Source organism: Anastrepha obliqua, chromosome 2 (genome assembly GCF_027943255.1).
Source record: "Anastrepha obliqua isolate idAnaObli1 chromosome 2, idAnaObli1_1.0, whole genome shotgun sequence".
Classification (NCBI taxonomy): Eukaryota; Metazoa; Arthropoda; class Insecta; order Diptera; family Tephritidae; genus Anastrepha; species Anastrepha obliqua.
The window spans coordinates 5,732,809-5,750,660 of record NC_072893.1 but is presented as its reverse complement, the minus strand read 5'-3'; the positions used below and the strand labels follow the sequence as shown (position 1 = coordinate 5,750,660).

Genomic DNA, 17,852 nt, shown 5'->3' with positions numbered 1-17,852 from the left:
AATATACATAGTTTCTAACGTAATTTGCATATTTCCAACATAGTATAAAAGAGAAATGGCAGCTGCCGCCGCGACCGGACAAACTATGAATTTAAATAATTACTATCAGCAGGCTCCACCGCAGCCACAAATACAAACTCCAACTCCAACTCAACCGCAACAGCAACAACCACCACCACCGCCGCCACCTGATTCACAACAAGTAACTGCAAAATTTACTGGTACGCCTCAGTTATATACACAACCGCCACCTCCACAGCTTCAGACACAGGCACTTGTTCAACCACAACCTCAAACTATTCCTGTCAATCAAGCTCCTCCTAATATGCATCAACCGCCCCTTGGTGGACCGTTTCCAAATATGGGTTACCCACAATGGCAACAATCTTATTCGCAGTCGCAACAACCGCAGCCATTTAATTACAATCAACCACCCCCAACTTTTGCACAACAACCTCCGAATTTTGGTCAAATTCCAAATTTTCAGCAACCACCACCAATGGTTCAACCCCAAGCACCTCCACCATCTCAACCACAAGCAATGCCGATTGCACCACCTGTGCAACAACAACCTATACCTCCTTACGGTAATCCAAACCAGCAAAATCGTAGTGGTAGCAATCAAAACACCAGCAACAACAACAAAAGTCAACCTAATATCGATCGCAATTTTAACGATTCTACCGGACCTAATCCAAATAATTGGGCCCCTCCTTCCCTTAACCAAGACAATGATGCCAACAAAAATCTTGGTGGAAATACTAGCCAATGGAATCCCAAACAAAATAAATTTGATGGGAATTTTAGTAATAATAGAGCCGGAAATCAATCCGGTCCAAATGAAATGGGCCCTAACAATTGGCCTTCGCGAAAAGACGATGGAGGGGATTCAAATGATTACAATGACATGTCGAATGATGGGGACATGAATACTGCATTCGAGGGCAACCGAAAAAGCCGCGACGGCTTTGAAAACAAAGGAAATTCAAATAATCGTTGGGGTTGCGAAAATTCTGACTCGGGAGAAAATCGCAATGAAAACTTTCCCCAAACTCGCCAAGGACCTCCTGGGATGGGTAATCAATGGAATAATAATAATCGCAATCAAGGTGGTATGAATAACTCCTGGAATAATAGCCCTTTTGATTCACAAAATAATTTCGAAAATGATCGTAGAAATGTGGGAAACTTCAACGACCAGAGGAACTTTTCTGGCCCTAATGATCAAAGTGGAGGAAATCGCTGGGGTAATAATAGTGGACAGTGGGGTAATAACAACAGGGATCCCGGGAGCAACAACAATTTCAACCCAGGACCAGGCGAAAGTGGTAGAAATTTCGGTGGAAATAACTTTATGCAAGGGCCGAACAACAATTTTCATCAGAGATTTGGTCAAAATGATCGGAACTTTGGGGGAAATTTTAACCAAAGGCCGGGAGGAAATGGCCGCGGTTATGGACCAAATAACAATTCGAATCAACAATTTGGAAATAATGAAAGGAATATGGGCCCAAATAATCCTTTCAATGATGATTCTAGAGACAATTTTGCCGAAAATAAAGATTCCAATGATAGACGCGGTTCAAATAATCCTAATTTTGGTAACAGAAATAATTTTAACAGATGGTCGGACAACAATGACCCCAATTTCAGTCCAGGAAACAGTTTAAACACAGGTCCAGAAGGCAGTGGTAAAAATAGTTCGTTTAATCCCTTTAATTCCAGATCTCACTCGAATGACCGAAACTTTGTACCAGGAGGCGATGGGGATAATTTTGGACCTAATAATTTCAATCAAGCAAATCGTGGAAATGGACGAAACCTCGATCGCAATGACAACTTTAATCCGAGGTTTGGTTCTAACGAGCGTAATTTTGGTCCAAATAATTTTAATCGCAGATCCGATTCCAACGAGCGAAACTTGGGGCCAAATAATATGAAAGAAAGATCAAATTCAAATGAGCGCAATTTTAATAATAATAATTTTGATAGAAGATCAAACTCGAACGAACGAGTTCGTGACTCTTTACCAACAAGTAGCGTAGGACGTCAAATGGATCGCGAAGAACTTCAAAGAGGCAGTGTAAATCAAGGCAATCGCGAACCGGAAATACAAAATCAGGGTCAAAGCCGATTAGAAACAGACAACGGAAACAAAGCACAACGACCTGATTTGGATGAAAAGAGTTTCGATCTTCAGTTTCAACGTTGGGAAGAACAATTCCAACAATGGAAGCGTGCAAACGCTAATCACCCAGATCGTGAGATGTACAGGCGCTATGAACAGGAATTTGAAAAACAACGTCAACGAATAATGGAACGCCGTGAACAAATGCGACAAAGAAAATTGCAGCAAATGGGTAACGAAGCTGAACCAGATGATAGTGAATCTTATGATAAGGATGAAAGGATGGATAATAAACCTCCTATTGACACAAAAAAACACCCAGATGACGAAGAAGAAGATGTTCGTAGTGAACATGTTGGAGAAGATGAGGGTTCAAATCAGGCTTTGACAAAAGAGGAAAGAACAACAATTATGGACGCAGAGATTAATGCTGTTGAAGAAAGAGTTGATAAGAAGGAAGAGGAGCAGAAACAGTTAGACGACGTACAGGAAGAAGTAAAAGAAGTGCCAGTAAAAGTTGATTGCCCAGAAATAGGTAATGCAAGCTCTAAAAACAACGATTTGCCAATTGCTGAGAAAAAAACGAATAGCTCTGTTAGCAGCATAGGCAAGCGAAAAAGTCGTTTTAGTGCTCCTACCGAAAGTGAAAAAAAGCCTAAACTACAAGACATTGCTCCCTCTGAAGTAATTTCCCTTGTTGATGAGGAAGATAACACGGCCGCCGAAGTTCCTGGTCCCATGTGTAGTATTTTTGGCAAAACTGAGGGAATACCAGGTCTAGATTTGGTTGAAGGTTCTAGTAAAAGCGACATTGGTTCCGTAGATAAACCACCTTCGAATACGGCGGATGAGAGTGTTGAAAATGAATTGAATGAGGCTCCAAAAGAAAAGAAGAAAGAAGTACAAAATCCGTGCAACAAAATACCTTCATTATTTGATGTTGTAATAGAGAAGCCGGCTGACTTCCCAATACGATCACCTATTGGGGACAATGACGAAGATGAGAATGATGACAATGATAACGACAATAGCGAAGAAAATATGCAGAAAGAAAACCCATCAGGGCAACAATTAATACATCCGAATATTTCCAACGCCATTCCTAATTTGGGTGATGCTCTTAGAGATCCCGCTTTTATGCAGAAAATTTCACAGGCATTAGCTAAAGCTCAGGGTAGAGAAAGTGCAGATCCAAGTTGTGCGCCGCCTCCAAAGTTTCTTCAACAATTGCCCATGTTACTTGAACAATTACAGCAACAAAAGTCTAACTCCGATGGGCAGCGGTCTAGTTTTGGAGGGAACGGTCCCAACAACTTTGGTGGAAATGGCCCCAACTATGGTGGCAATGGCCCTAACTTTGGAGGAATTGGTCCAAACTTTGGAGGGATTGGTCCCAACTTTGGAGGATGCGGTCCTAACTTTGGAGGAAATGGGCCAAACTATGGAGGTAATGATAATGGGCCTAATCGGATGAATTTTGGAGGCAACGGTCCCAATTTCGGAGATAATGGGCAAAATCGAATGAATTTCGGAGGGAACGGTCCCAATTTTGGAGATAATGGGCCAAATCGCCAGAATTTCGGAGGGAACGGTCCGAATTTTCGCGGTTATGATCCTAATTTTGGAGGTAATGAGCCTAATTTCGGCTTTAATGGGCCGAATGGGGGAAATGGTCCGAATGGACCAAATTTCAACAGAAATGGACCAAATTTCAACAGAAACGGGCCAAATTTCAACAGGTTTGGTCCAAACGGTTCAAATTTCGGCGGCGGTGACGGACCGAATTTCCGAGGAGACGGACCAAACTTTAGAGGAGGCAATGGGCCAAACATGGCTGGTGGCGGTAATGGTCCAAATTTTGGTAGAAACGGACCCAACGATGATCGACGTAATTTTGGCAGAAATAATAACAATATGGGAGATAGAGATAGCGGAAGGCAAAATTTATTCCGACGCGGTGGCGGCAATGGCAATAGTGGCCCCGAGGACAAAAGGAAACAAAGTGCAGGCGGTGGAGCCGATGCTACAGGAACGGATAACTCCAACTCCTCATGGGTTGAAGGGTATGTACAAAATTTATAAAGAGCCTTGGTTATTTAATTTCTATTTCTTATAATATGCTAATATAAAAGAGATGTGAGATCCGAAAGAGTTAAATTTATTAAAGGCTAATTAGTTTCACATGAGAATTTCTAGTTTAACAAATGCGCACCTCGTTCTGCAGTCATGCGTATACTTGGATGTACAGTGCACGCATTTGTAATCTTGTCTTGTCTGTGTGGCATTTAGCTTGGATTCTGTTAGCTGACCCATTACTGTAGGGCTACTGATGATTTCCACTTTGATTTGATTTCTGAAATATTAGAGTTAAAAAAAAAAATTGGATTTATTTGTGTCTTATATTGAACTTCTCAATCTGTTATTATCATTTGAAGTGGCTTAAGCGGCCACTGAGGAGGACTCTCTAGACCAAAATCTTTTAAAATAGCACAAAAACGACCGCTTATCCTTCTACAGTATCTTCCGCATAGAAGCACCGGTGCTTATAAATGACAGTAAGAAAGCTTCATACATAAGCTAAAAAACAAGGTGTTTAGATCTAAATTTACTTGTAAGAGGTAAGGGAAATATTCAAACGGATTTATTGTGTGTAGGAAACTGTCACAAATCGCTCGTTTGCTGGAAGAGTAACATAATCTAAAAAAATGTAAATTTGCAGAAATTATCCTCAGTTTTTCTTTTAGGCTGTGTAGAAGCAGTATCCACTAATACTATCTTATTATAAAAAAATTAGTTTTTATTTCTACTTAAGGAGGCATAGTAAATTGAAAATTTCAAAGCCAGGCATCTCAATGTTTTTAGTTGATGTATGAGGTTCTTCTCCGGCAAACGCGCGATATGCAGCAATATTTAGCAATACCTTTTATAGCTAAACACCTTGATTAACATTATGAAGAGCTGCTCTAAGTATAGTTCTGATAGACTTAATGATATCCTGTCTATTGAAACATGAATGTGTTGCTCGCCTTTAGAAGTTCGTACGATAATTTATGAGACGTTATATATTAAAAATTGCGAAAAGAGTATATGTATGCCTATATTTTTTTCATATACATACATATGTATAATTTTATTGGCTTGTAATCAGTTCAATTCAATTTGAATTTCAATTTGAATTTATTTATTATGTAATTTTTCTACATAGTAGGGCTGAGTTTTAACAGTACATCTTATATTTATAAGAATCAAACTGAGCACAGTAACTTATAAACTAATTTTCCCTAAAATATCCGATAATCTAGAATAATCCGATAATCTAGAGAAATCCCAGTCCGAAATAGAATATCTCATTGAAAGAGACTCATTAAAAGCCTAAGAGAAGTGAAAGTTAATTAAAGACTGCCATTTATGTGTTTAATTTCAGGTGACAAAGAATTTTAGTTTATATACTTAGTTTATTGTATTTATAAAGGTAAGATGGTTTTTGGGAATAAATTAGCTTATACACAAATCCAAGAGTACGCAGTTTGAAGTACAGGTTTAGGTCACTGCCAAAAATCGGTTTCTAGTAGTACGAGATATGGCCATACTTTCTTTTCTCACAACCTTTATCAAGGTTGAAGTACTAGGCTGTTCAATAAACTTTGCGGTTCAATAAGAAAAACATAAGTTTATTGTGTGAAATTCACCTCATTATTTGGTATAGTCTCCCTGAACATCCCTGACGTGAGAATCTGGAAGAGCTGCAAAATACGTTTCCACAGCTGTTATGACCACATCATTTGATGAAAAACGCCTGCCATGCATCATGGACTTTTTTAAGTGTGGAAACAGAAGGCAAACGCTAGATGCCAAATCTGGTGAATGTGGAGGATGCTCCAAAAATTCGAATTTTAATTCATGGATTTTAGTCATTGTCGAAATGCTCTTGTTACACTGTGCATTATTCTGATGAAAAATATTTAATTTTCTTTTGCAAACTGGGTATTTTTTCAAGAATTTTTTCCTTCAGTTGGTCTAAAAGGTTACAATAATATTCAGAATAAACAATAAATTCAGTTCGCAAGTGATCCACAAACAAAATTTCTTTCGCATCCCAAAAAACTGATTTTAACACCTTCTTGGCCGATTTCTGGCAAACGAACTCTTTTCGGAGCCGAAGAACCATTTTCAGACCACTCTTTAGTCTCTTGTTTTGATTTAGGATCATGATGATAGACCCAAGCTTCATCCATAGTGATGAATCGACGCGCAAATATCCACTTTATCGTTTCAAAAACGCTCTAAATGTTACTGAGAAAGTCACATTCGAATGTGTTTTTGATCCATTGTTAGCGAATGCGCCGGCACCCATTCTGTTTACAGCTTTCTGAAACCTAATACTTCAGTCAAAATATTGCTTACAATGCCAATGAGATGCTTTTTCTACCACTAAATGGGTTGTAAACAAAGAATGAATTGGCAGATTGAAATGTGAAAAACGTTGGCTGGTACCATCGCAAAACTTATTGAACAACCTAGTATGTAAGTTCTGCATATGAGATGTGCCATAAAAATGTTCAACTTAGTCTGCTGTGGTAATTGGTAGGCATTTATGATGTACATTTTTCAGAATATTGTGAATCTTACCAACTATTTAGTGTATTAATAAAGTTTACTTGTAACTTATAGGAATAGAAAGGTTAAAATGTCACAATTTTTATTCTTCAAACTTCTGAAATTTCATTTTAGCCATTCTCATCGTCTTTGCAAAGTTCTGCTGCATGTAGTTTTGTTATTAATTTGTGTTCAAAATATACCAATTTTGCTTAATAGACCGAGGATGTCAGTAGTTTGTAACCAAATTGATGTTATTTTATTTTTTAATACCCTGATTCTCGTAAGAACGGCGCTTATAAAATGGGTTTCTTGCAGCAGCAAAAGCATTCCCAATAAAAGTTAAGGCAATTTGACTGAATGGATAGCGTCCGGTGTGTTTGCTTGGAGGCCTGTACGACTACGAATCAAATCAATGCATCACTGCATTGATCGGTACATTATAAAAATTTAATAATTGCACACCGGGGAAATCAAAACCTGCCAAGAGACATAATTTCCACCTACAATCCTAAAAGGCCTAGGAAGCCTTAAGCCAGGCAGCGCATGTGTATGTCGTGTCGCTGCTCTGTACATCTACTCTACTTTGGTTTTGTGGATGTAAATAAAGCCCGATTAGACCATCTACAGTTCCTTCTACAATCAGAATAGGCACAGTAACCAACTTGGTATTTGGGTCCGGCACCAATCAAGCCAAGCTCTCGCGTGGCCGTTGCTACGAACTGCTTGGAGTGAATTGCAAGATATCCTTTTTCCCGCGGTTCCAGTAGTAAGCCTCTGGTTAGGCTTCGTAGCCGAAGCTACTCCCAGTTGAGCTTCCTTACTGCTCTGGACTGGTAACCTGGATTGAACCTCGTACACACATTCCGTTACACAACTCATTGATAACAAAAAAATAGTGGTGTTTTTTTCTCACAATAATGTCGCAGTTATTGCGCCCTGTGCCAGAGCTGTTAAATTTTCCTTTTCTTTTCTCAGCATATTCACAGGGTAGCCTTTTCTTTTTTCAAACTGTCAAACTCGCACCAGGTGAGTCTGTTAACCTTTACAAAAAGCTTTGTTCAGCTAATTTTGTATCTTTTTGCCAAAAGCCATCCAAATATGTAGTTGAGCGGAAACTTTAATTGTTTCAAAAATAAATAAAAAATGCAGGAAATAGTTCTATTTCATTATATTTAATATATACATTTTATATATTATAATATTAAAAATTCAATTTGTGGAAGTGTTGAATTCTGCTTGTTCTATTCTCATGAAATACGCCACATTTTCGCTGGGCGTATGTCAATATTTACGTAAAGACGGTTTACGGTATAATGAGGATACATTTATTTCGAAAAAAAACGCTATAAATAATCAATTGAACGTACAAGGTATATTCGTTATTTAAACATTTCATACACAAACTGCCTTGACATTTCGACATTCAGACGTGTGGTCTCATCATACCTTCCATTTGTTTGCCAATCCCTACACATTCAGGATCTGTAATGACGCAGTACAGTCTTGCCATGGCCACCCACAAATATATTTCTCATTTACAGACAGGTGCCTGATATGTAGAAATGCTTTAAGACTACGACGCATACTCTGCTAGCATAAGATTCCAGCTCGGCAAACGAAATGTCTCGAAGATACCCTCCAGATATCCCCGAAAATGTCCTCAGATACTCCCTTTCCACGTCATCCTGCAGCAACAGTATATTTAGTCTACTCAACCTGAATGCAACAGCAACGCAAAATTGAAAGTTCGACCAAGCTTATTCAAATTAACTTATAAACAATAGACGCTTTTAGGATTATGTTGCAAACTTTCGCAATTTTTAATTTATCATGTCTTTCTTGGCAAAAATATATTTTTTTAAACAGTACAAATACCAACTTAAATTCGTAAAGAGCTGGCTTTCTTGGCGATAGGTTCAAACTGTTTGCTGGCTGAAAATAGTAATAATCAGCAAATTTCATTTTCAGTGTCGATTCATCACAAACAATAAAGAATTTGCCTATGAGTTTTAAAAATTTTAGAACTGTAAAATACTATAATTTTTCATTTCGTAACATTTGTAAATTTTGAAGATGGGAAGAAAATACTGAAAGATTTTTAAGCGCTTATATGTGTATGGGTTATGCTCATAAATGGGGTGCTTATATCCGGGAGAGACTGTACATGTTTAAATAATAATAATAACAAAACAGAAAATAATTATTATAAGCAGATGAACTTCCACTTTTTTAAGAAGGTCATTATTTTCAAGAGAACTAAATAATTGACAATTTACGAATCAATACTGCAGTTATATGAAATTTCTGTGAATAATTATTATTATTTTTTCATGCTAAGAGAATATTGCTTATTGTCATACTTTTTCTGTCCATATTATCCATAAAATCACAAAAAGTGATTTCAAATGAAGGTCAGTTAAAGGCCAAACTAATAAAGGTTCATGACTTAGATGAATATTGGTTAAATAGTTTCTCGATTATTTAGAGAATTTAGGGGATAAAAATAATTCAATAGAAACATTACATACGGTCCTATTTTTTTTTACATATAGAGCAAAGGTGAACACGAAAAGTTGTATATATGGACATATATATATGGGTTTTCCAATAAGGCTGAAGTTGAGGGAGGATGGAATAAAACAAGCTGTTTCTGTGAGGTATTAAGTTTTTGTTTTAATTCCATTTTGTGTTGAATATGACATCGTTCAAATGTCAACTGCGGATTCGCATGGTAAAGGGGATCCGTGAATAGAAGCACTGATCTGGAAAGAGAGAAACAAGATTGCTGAAATAGACATGTTTAATTAGAAATATATTAGTCTCAAACCAGTCTCAAATTGTACAAAAATATCAAAATTTGACTGGTGCTCATGGTGTTTCAAAAGATATATACAAGAAAGATATTTTATTGATCGGTTCAAAACGTTTTATTACGAAATATCATAATAACATGAATAAAAACATACCTTTTTATATGGTAGTAGTAGTAGTAGTACAGTAAGTAATTGCATTCACTCAAATTCGGTTCCTGCGTTATTTTTGAACTGAAATTATGATTTACTCATTAATGGTTTTGATGGAAAATGACCTTATCCTTCCGTAAATCGATTTCACCTACTACGATTTCACACTACTAGCAAATTTTCGTAAAGACTTTTTTATTGGCTTTCTTCTTCTACCACATACTAGTGGCAGAAACTCCCCAACCTTAAGCAAGCCGATTACTTGATTACTAGATTGTTCAATAAGTTTTGCGGTTCGAAAAGATGGTTTTTAATATACTTTATTATTCAGTATAGTCTCCCTGAACATCAATTCACTTGTTCTAACGAGATTCCAATTTATGAATTCCATCCCTGAAGTGAGAATTTGGAAGAGCTACAAAATACGCTTCCACAGCTGTTATGACCTCATCATTTGATGAAAAACGCCTGCCATGCATGAATTTTTTTAAATCTGGAAGCAAATGGAAGTCGCTAAGGGCCAAATCTGATAAATAAAGGTGAATGCTCCAAAAAATTCGAACTTTAATTCATGGATTTTAGCCATTGTCAAAATGTGCATTGTGCTGATTAAAAATAATTTTTTTTCTTTTGCAAACTGGGTATTTTTTTTTACGATTTTTTTGCTTCAGTTTGTCTAAAAGGTTACAAGAATATTTAGAATTTATTGTTTTACCAGTTTGCAAGTAATCCACAAACAAAATTCCTTTCGCATCCCAAAAAACTGATATTAACATCTTTTTGGCCGATTTCTGGATACGAACTCGTTTCGGAGCCGAAGAACCATTTTCAGACCACTCTTTAGTCTCTTGTATTGATTTAGGATTATGGTGATAGACCCAAGTCTCATCCATAGTGATGAATCGACGCACAAAATCCACTTTATCCTTTCGAAAATGCTCTAAATGTTGGTGAGAAAGTCGCATTCGAAAGTGCTTTTTCTACGATTTCTGGTGTTGTTGCTGTTTTTGGACGTCTTTGATGTGGGTCGTCTTCAAGGCTTGTACTACCACCATCTTTCTGCTGTACTAATTGATGACGAAAAGTCCTTAATCACATTCAACATTCGTTCATAAATTTCCTTTGCTTTTAAACTTTCCAAATAAAAAATTCAATCACTGTACAATACTTGATTTTTCCATTGTAGAAAATTCTGCGACTCGTCGATACTAAATAGCTGGTAAACAAAAAATGAATTGACAAATTGAAATAAAACTTCACATGTGTTCATATGAAGAGTGTTACAACACAACAAAAAAATTTAGGTTAGTAGCAACGCTCTCTATTGAACAACGTAGTAGGTCCTACTCCATACCAAGAGAAGCATCCCCAAATCCTTATGTTGCAGCCGCCGCGCTTGACTACGTTTTGTTTTGCTAACAAGTAACAGCGCTGAGAACTTCCGTCCTTTAGGACGTATTTATGTTCAAATAAATTTGTGATCGCTCCAAAGTAGGTTACACCATTTTTTAAAACCCTCTGTTCGAAACCATGACTTGTGCTCTTGAGCAAAACTTTTCCTGTTTTTTATATTTGCATATTTCAACAGAGGAACTTTACGTGCTATTCTGCCTGGTAGGTTCATGTTTTACACTCGATGCCGTACAGTGCTCAGTGGTACTACTTTCTTGATTTCAGTTGCAATGACCTTTGGCGATTTAAAAGGACCCTTTTCAGCAAGAGTCACAATTAAATTATCAGTAGCGCAAGTCGTTTTCTTTTTGCCACCATGTCGTTCTGTGGATTTTTTGGGCTTGTGGACATTTACAACATTTACAAAAATGTTGGAATGAGTTGTGAACAATATTTACCCCGTGCTTTGCATACCAGTTCATGGCAAAACGGCTATAATGATACGACGGGCCAGAACAGAACTGAGTCTGTCTGTATGTTGTTTTATTAATGATAGCAAACGTTTTTGCAAACACTTCTTCATAAATTTCTTGATTTATAGTGCTCGTGGGAATGCACGTTTTGTATTTAATACCACACTGGCAGATGGCTTGCCAAACAAAATATTTTTTAGGGCACTTGTCCAACTTTAGCTTAAAGGCACCTGGAACTCTTCCTCTCTTCGTTGCAGTATAAAACTCTGCTTAAAGCCTGCTTTGACGTATGTTTCATCGTCCATATGTATAATTGCCACGCACGTGCTTTAGTACTCTTATTTGGCTTATCATTTCGGTTGCGTGCTACGTTCAATTTATATGATCGTAAACCTTCACTGTTGCGCACTTTTGGACGCAATCTTTCGGCATATTGATCTGTTTTGCAGCATCTAGAAGTGAAAGGCAAGGTATTTTTTTTTTTCGAAATAATGACACTACTTTTTTCGCTTGTAACTGTGACACAAATCCTCTGTTCCTCCACTTCCAGGCCTTTGATCAACCGACAAGGTTTCATTATACTTTTTTAACACAAAAGTTCCGTACTTTTAGGACTATTTAAAGTTTTTGCTATAGTATTGTGCGACAAATTACCATTTTCTTGCTTTTTGCCCACAATTTCTCAGCCCACACTTAACCGAAGCAATTTTGAAGAATACGTAGAAGTTATGAAAAGTGTAAACGTCACTTAAGGACAACAAACACTATGAATATGTGTATTATTTTTTTTATTTATAGCTAGTTTGGCGCAATTGACGAGTGAATACAATCGACTAGTTTTTTGCGTGCCCATTCTTTAGCTTTAAATATTTCCGAATCGATGGATGAAGGCAGCGTACCTATTTTAATGACCATATGTGTACATATATGATTTGTTTTTTATACCTTGCAATATTTTGGTGTTCACTTTTGCTCCATAGTGTATGTAGATATGTAAAAGTAGCTTTCATTTTCAAACTGATTTATGGGCTATCTGCTAGTGATGTGCTGGTTGTAGGTAATATTGAAGGTTCAATTTATAACCTGATTGCTCATCGAGATATATGAGAGCAATAACTTGTTCTTAATCTTGCTATGTTGCAGTGCGACAAATATGTTTTAAGGAAATACTAGGCTGTTTAAATATTTAATAGTAGCCTTTCATTAATAGTAGCCATTTATAAAGTAAGTGTACAAGTATAATATACAGATGTAGTTACAATAATAGTATAGCGACATTTTGCCAAGTTTTGACTATTTATTATTATTATTTTTTTAAAAAGGAGTTATAAAAATGTATAAATAATTGGCGAGCACACTTATGTTATGTGTTTGGCCGAGCTCCTCCTATTTGTGTGCGTGCGTCTTGTTGTTGTGGGGAGGGAGCGACCTACAGTTTTAACTCGACTACGAAACGGCAAATTATTTCTTTATGAGGATCCTTTTTCATGGCAGAAATACACTCGGAGGAAGGAATATTTATCCAAGTTTCACAATTTTAAAACTTCAACAAATTAACGTAAACATTTCTTCTAGCCAAACATTTAACAGAGGTGTTCTGTATAGAGTCTCACCGATTTAACATCTGTCAAGACAAAATTCTTTCTATAGTTTTTCTTCTTAACAAACTACTGATTACTAACATTTTTCTTTAAAAGTTGTTACTAAATAGCGATTGCGTACCGTAATAATCGGCGTCTGATATATTCCTGCTTTCCTTCTTTGCATGCAAGTAGTCGCAGTAAGAGTTTGTGTTTAAATGGAAGTAAGAGCAAATTATAGAGCAGAGAACAGGGGTATCGCGTTCCAGGTATTTGTGTACGAAAGCCATTCAAATTGCTGTATTTAACAACTTCAATGTGCTCCTTAACATCACACCAAAAGTGCTCAATGGAATTGGGATCCCCAGAAATTCTTTTAGAACATCAATATTTTGTTGTTCCAAGCGTGGAGTGTGTTTCGAATAATTTTCAAGCATGAACAATCAGCGTAGAACCAAATGGGGTGGCCGTACAACAATAGATATAGAAGCTGCAATCCAAAGAAAAATCTAAGGAAACAGTCTTTTACTACCGCTGTGAGTGAACGAGTCAGGGCATCTTTTGTGCTAATTTTGGGTCTGGGCTACGTCACTCAGACCACGCACACCACTACCACCACCAGGACCAAATATTCTTTTGCATATGGTAAAAAATTGTCTATACCACAAGATTACCAACACCATGCTCTGAATCTGAACCGAACAGGTAACGGTTGACGCCATACATAGCTTTTTCCAGCGGATCGGAAACGGCAGATCTTTGATTCATCACCTCACACAATTTTTTCCCCAAAAACTCGACGGTTTTGATGTGTGCTCTTTGGCGAACAAATGTCTGGATTCTCATTATTTTTTGTAATAAGTGGTATGATATGTACCCACGTACATTTTTTTTTTAATCGTCTTCTAATTGTTTTGGAGAGTTTGGAGAGAACGTAGGTTCGACTCTCCGTGAAACTCCAAAGTGTATTTCGAGTGTATTTCTGCCATGAAAAAGCTCCTTATAAAAAACCATTTGCCGTTCGGAGTCGGCTTAAAACTGTAAGTCCCTGCATTTGTGAAACAACGTCAAGACGCACACCACAAATAGGAGGATGAGCTCGGTCAAACATCCAAAAAGGGTGTGAGCGCCAATTATGTGTATATATATATTAGGGCGGGTCGATTTAAAAATCGCTCATTGCTCTGTGAAAATCGTATTCTAGGGATCAAAATAAGAAACTTTGCCGAAAACGAATTCTGATGTCCCCCAATTTGGGTCGACATCTTCTTTACTAAAAAGTGCTGTTATGTGCTCAAGGACCATGGTGCGAAGAGTTTTATAGGTATGGCCAAGATCAAATCGTTAACCGGCTCTCAATGAATTTGAAAGAATCAGCTGATTGGCTGCCGTGGGTCATGACAGCGGCTTGTTTACGAAAAAAAAGGAGATTGTTTTGGTGATATTTGAAAAAAAAAAATCAACACAGTATCCGCTCATGGAGCTCTGTTGCCATCTGAAAAAGGACTGATTGTCAAGTGTGTGAATACGTGTGAATTGAGCGTTCAGAATTCCGCTGTCGATACCCCGGTAACGTGACAACCGAAGGTATTCTCACAATTTTGTTTTTCACCATAGCTGACAAGGCGAATCTATTCAAGGTCGTGGTATTCAAGCAACAACAAATTTTTAAACTGGAACTGTCAAGGAAAAGCGAATAGAAGAATTGAATGAATGACAAATAGATAAAATTAGTTTGTCGCGCATTCACAACACAACAACTTTCTGTCAATCCGTTTTACTGACATTTCTAAAATAAAGGCGAATGAAAGAAGAGGAAATCAACTACTCTAATCACACCATCTTCTATAGATACGCCTTGAAATTTATGCGATGACTTTTCACACTGAGTTTTTTGCACATTCTCTTTTAAAGAAGTCTTCGAAAATCTTCGTGCATTTACACGATGACTGTTTGTTTGCGGTTTTCCTTGTGTATTTTTCACGTTTAAGTGTATAATTTTCTATGGTCATTCGTTCGTTGAGCGAGATCCCAAAGTGCACTTGAATAAAAATACGAAAATGTGAAAAAAATGTCAAAAAAAACCCTCGATTTCGCTGACCGTGCATGCATACCTACCCCGTTGACTTTTTTACACTTTTTGCCACCAAGCTCGACACGCATTTTTTATTCCAAATTTTCCTCTGCGGCTAAAAAAAAATTTAATGTATTCATTTGCCTGCATGCATATTCTCTGATCAAATTTAATTTGATAGTGCAAATTTGGAACAAAAAAAAAAGTTCGTCTGCTGAGCGTTTTTATAAAAAATATTTTAATATATTGTCTCAAATAAGTCTCCATTCCAAATGTCACCGGCAATACATTAGTAAACCACCTTAAAAAAATTCACTTACCGCTACATTTCTATAGAGTGGCAATACCAAGCATCATTCAGTTATCTTTTCGTTCGTCGCGCAAAAATTGTATACATTTTTATTAATAATATATTTAAGTTAATGTTAATATTTACCGAATTTTTGTATAACATATAGTTTAAATATATTTCCTTGTGTAAAGAGAAAATGAAGTTTGAGTGTACTAACTTTCGTGTATTTAGTGATTGAAAAGAGCAATAATATCAACGTGTTTTTTGTTAAGAAATTTTGAAAGGAGAAAAAGTTGATTTTTCTTTATTTTTTCAATCATTAAATACACGAAAGTTAATACACTCAAACCTCACTTTCTTCAGATTATTAGTACGCATCGATTGGTATTATTCCCCTTGAATTTTGTTTAATCAATTTTTTCATATTCATTAATAATGACCGAAGAAAAGTAAATAGTCAAAACTTAGCAAAATATTGTTCTGCTATTATTGTAATCACGGCTGTAAATAGTATGCGGGAGTATTATTATTTACCGAATAATTGATTACAGATCCTGTTTTGAGGGATTGGTATGCCTGTGTGACTTAATGTGATGCCCAAAATTTATTTCCAACAGGTTTAATTGAATCCAAGTACATATATGCAGCCTATGATTTACCATCTCGCTTACTAAATTACATCTATACTACATATTTACATAAATATAAATTTAAAAGGTACACACATTTAGGAGTGGGGTAAAAAGTTTCAAGCGAAGACTTTAACAAGAATCTTTCTGTTCAGAGGCTTTCGCTTGGTTTTTTTTTTTACAAATGAGGGGATCAATTCTATAATGGAGCGTGTGGATGCTAGATCAGTATATTTGAATAAATATTTTTTTATGTTTTTAGGAGCGATTGGAGTGCTTATGATTAAGCAACGAAATACCATTTTACCTTTATAAATTATAAATCCGAATACTTAAAAAATAAAATTGCAATTATAGGTGATTTGAATTATGAAGACCTTACTGTATTTAAAACAAGCTTTTGTGATAGAAGTCCAGTTGAAAAATCCAATTGCCGTATTCTCTAATTACATATATAAGTAAATATCCTGAATTCATGAAGTATGAAATTCAGATCTTAAATATGAAATACTAGGGACCTTTAGTCATTGAAATGAAATAATTATATTTGAAGTGGTTCCTGCGCGTAAAAAGAAGTAATTTGTGGAATGGTGTAAGTATTCGTGTGCAATGGCGTTGTAATTTTATCGTCAGTAAGGGATAATAGGCCTCTTCTTTTCGCCAAGCGTTAACAAGTGGCAACTGAACATGAAGCAACTGGTATAAATGAACTTATCTTGGCAACGTTGAAATACAGCTGCCTCAAATTACATTTATCTATAAAATGGTGAGTTTTATCAGTTCGCTAGCGGCAATTCTGCTCGATAACTTTGTTGTTGGTTTCACATGCAAATTTTTCGTTAAGTCAGCCGAACAAAGAGATAGCGAGCAGAGAAGTGGTCAATAGAAGAGGCCTAATATGTTGAATACTCGCTGGTATTGCCATTCACATTACACTTAGACCTACAACGGATGCAATTTAAATGGGGATTTAAAATACATACATATCGTAGATTTGCTGGAAGAACGTCATAAGTTAAAAAATCAATAATTTGAGAAAAAGGACTTTAAAGTTTGCCAACTAGTATGCCTCCCTAAGTAGAAGTAAGTACACATATTTTATGATTACTCTTAAAAGATATCGTTATAATAAAAAAAACTTTTTAATTAAAAAAAACTTTTTAATTAAAAAAAACTTTTTAATTAAAAAAAACTTTTAGTTAAATTAAAAAAAAATTTAATTAAAAAAAATTGTTTAGTTTTTTTTTTAATATGACACTCTTTTAGCAAATGAGCGATATGTGCGCACCGCATATAGCTTGAACAAATTATTTAAAAAAAGTCCAAAATTTATTTTTATCACCACCTCAAATATAATTACCCCATTACAATGCCCCAATATACATATTTTAAAATCCGCCTTCCCAGCCCCATTATAAATCGTTGTCTTTCAAAGCAACGTTCTCTTCGGTCTCACAAATCTAAGTGTAGCGTGTCAATGCACATTTTCAATTTAGTAAAATAGTGTGTAATCACCTTTATAAAACTGTTAATACTGGAATATCTATTCCATTCCTTCTCTTTTCATTGCCCCTTGCAAACACGAATTACATATCGTATGCGAAACGAAAATGTGAACAATCTGCAAATCGTATGCATTATCAAATAATAATCCACAATTAAAATGCAATTAGTGGTGGTAATAAGAAGCCAGATTTTAATAAAAGACAGAGGAGTTCCAAG

At 36.2% G+C, this 17,852-nt stretch overlaps 2 protein-coding genes across 2 annotated transcripts in view; both read left to right on the top strand.

Annotated features, from left to right (window-relative positions):
- Positions 1 to 17,852, top strand: part of LOC129236986 (chondroitin sulfate synthase 1) — a 107,298-nt gene that overhangs the window by 50,849 nt on the left and 38,597 nt on the right. The window lies entirely within an intron of this gene.
- LOC129236983 (probable WRKY transcription factor protein 1) overlaps positions 1 to 17,852 on the top strand; it is a 38,370-nt gene that overhangs the window by 636 nt on the left and 19,882 nt on the right. Inside the window, exon 2 of the mRNA XM_054871327.1 lies at positions 44 to 4,191. Within this exon, the coding sequence (XP_054727302.1) occupies positions 44 to 4,191 (4,148 nt within the window). The remainder of the gene's footprint in view (positions 1 to 43; positions 4,192 to 17,852) is intronic.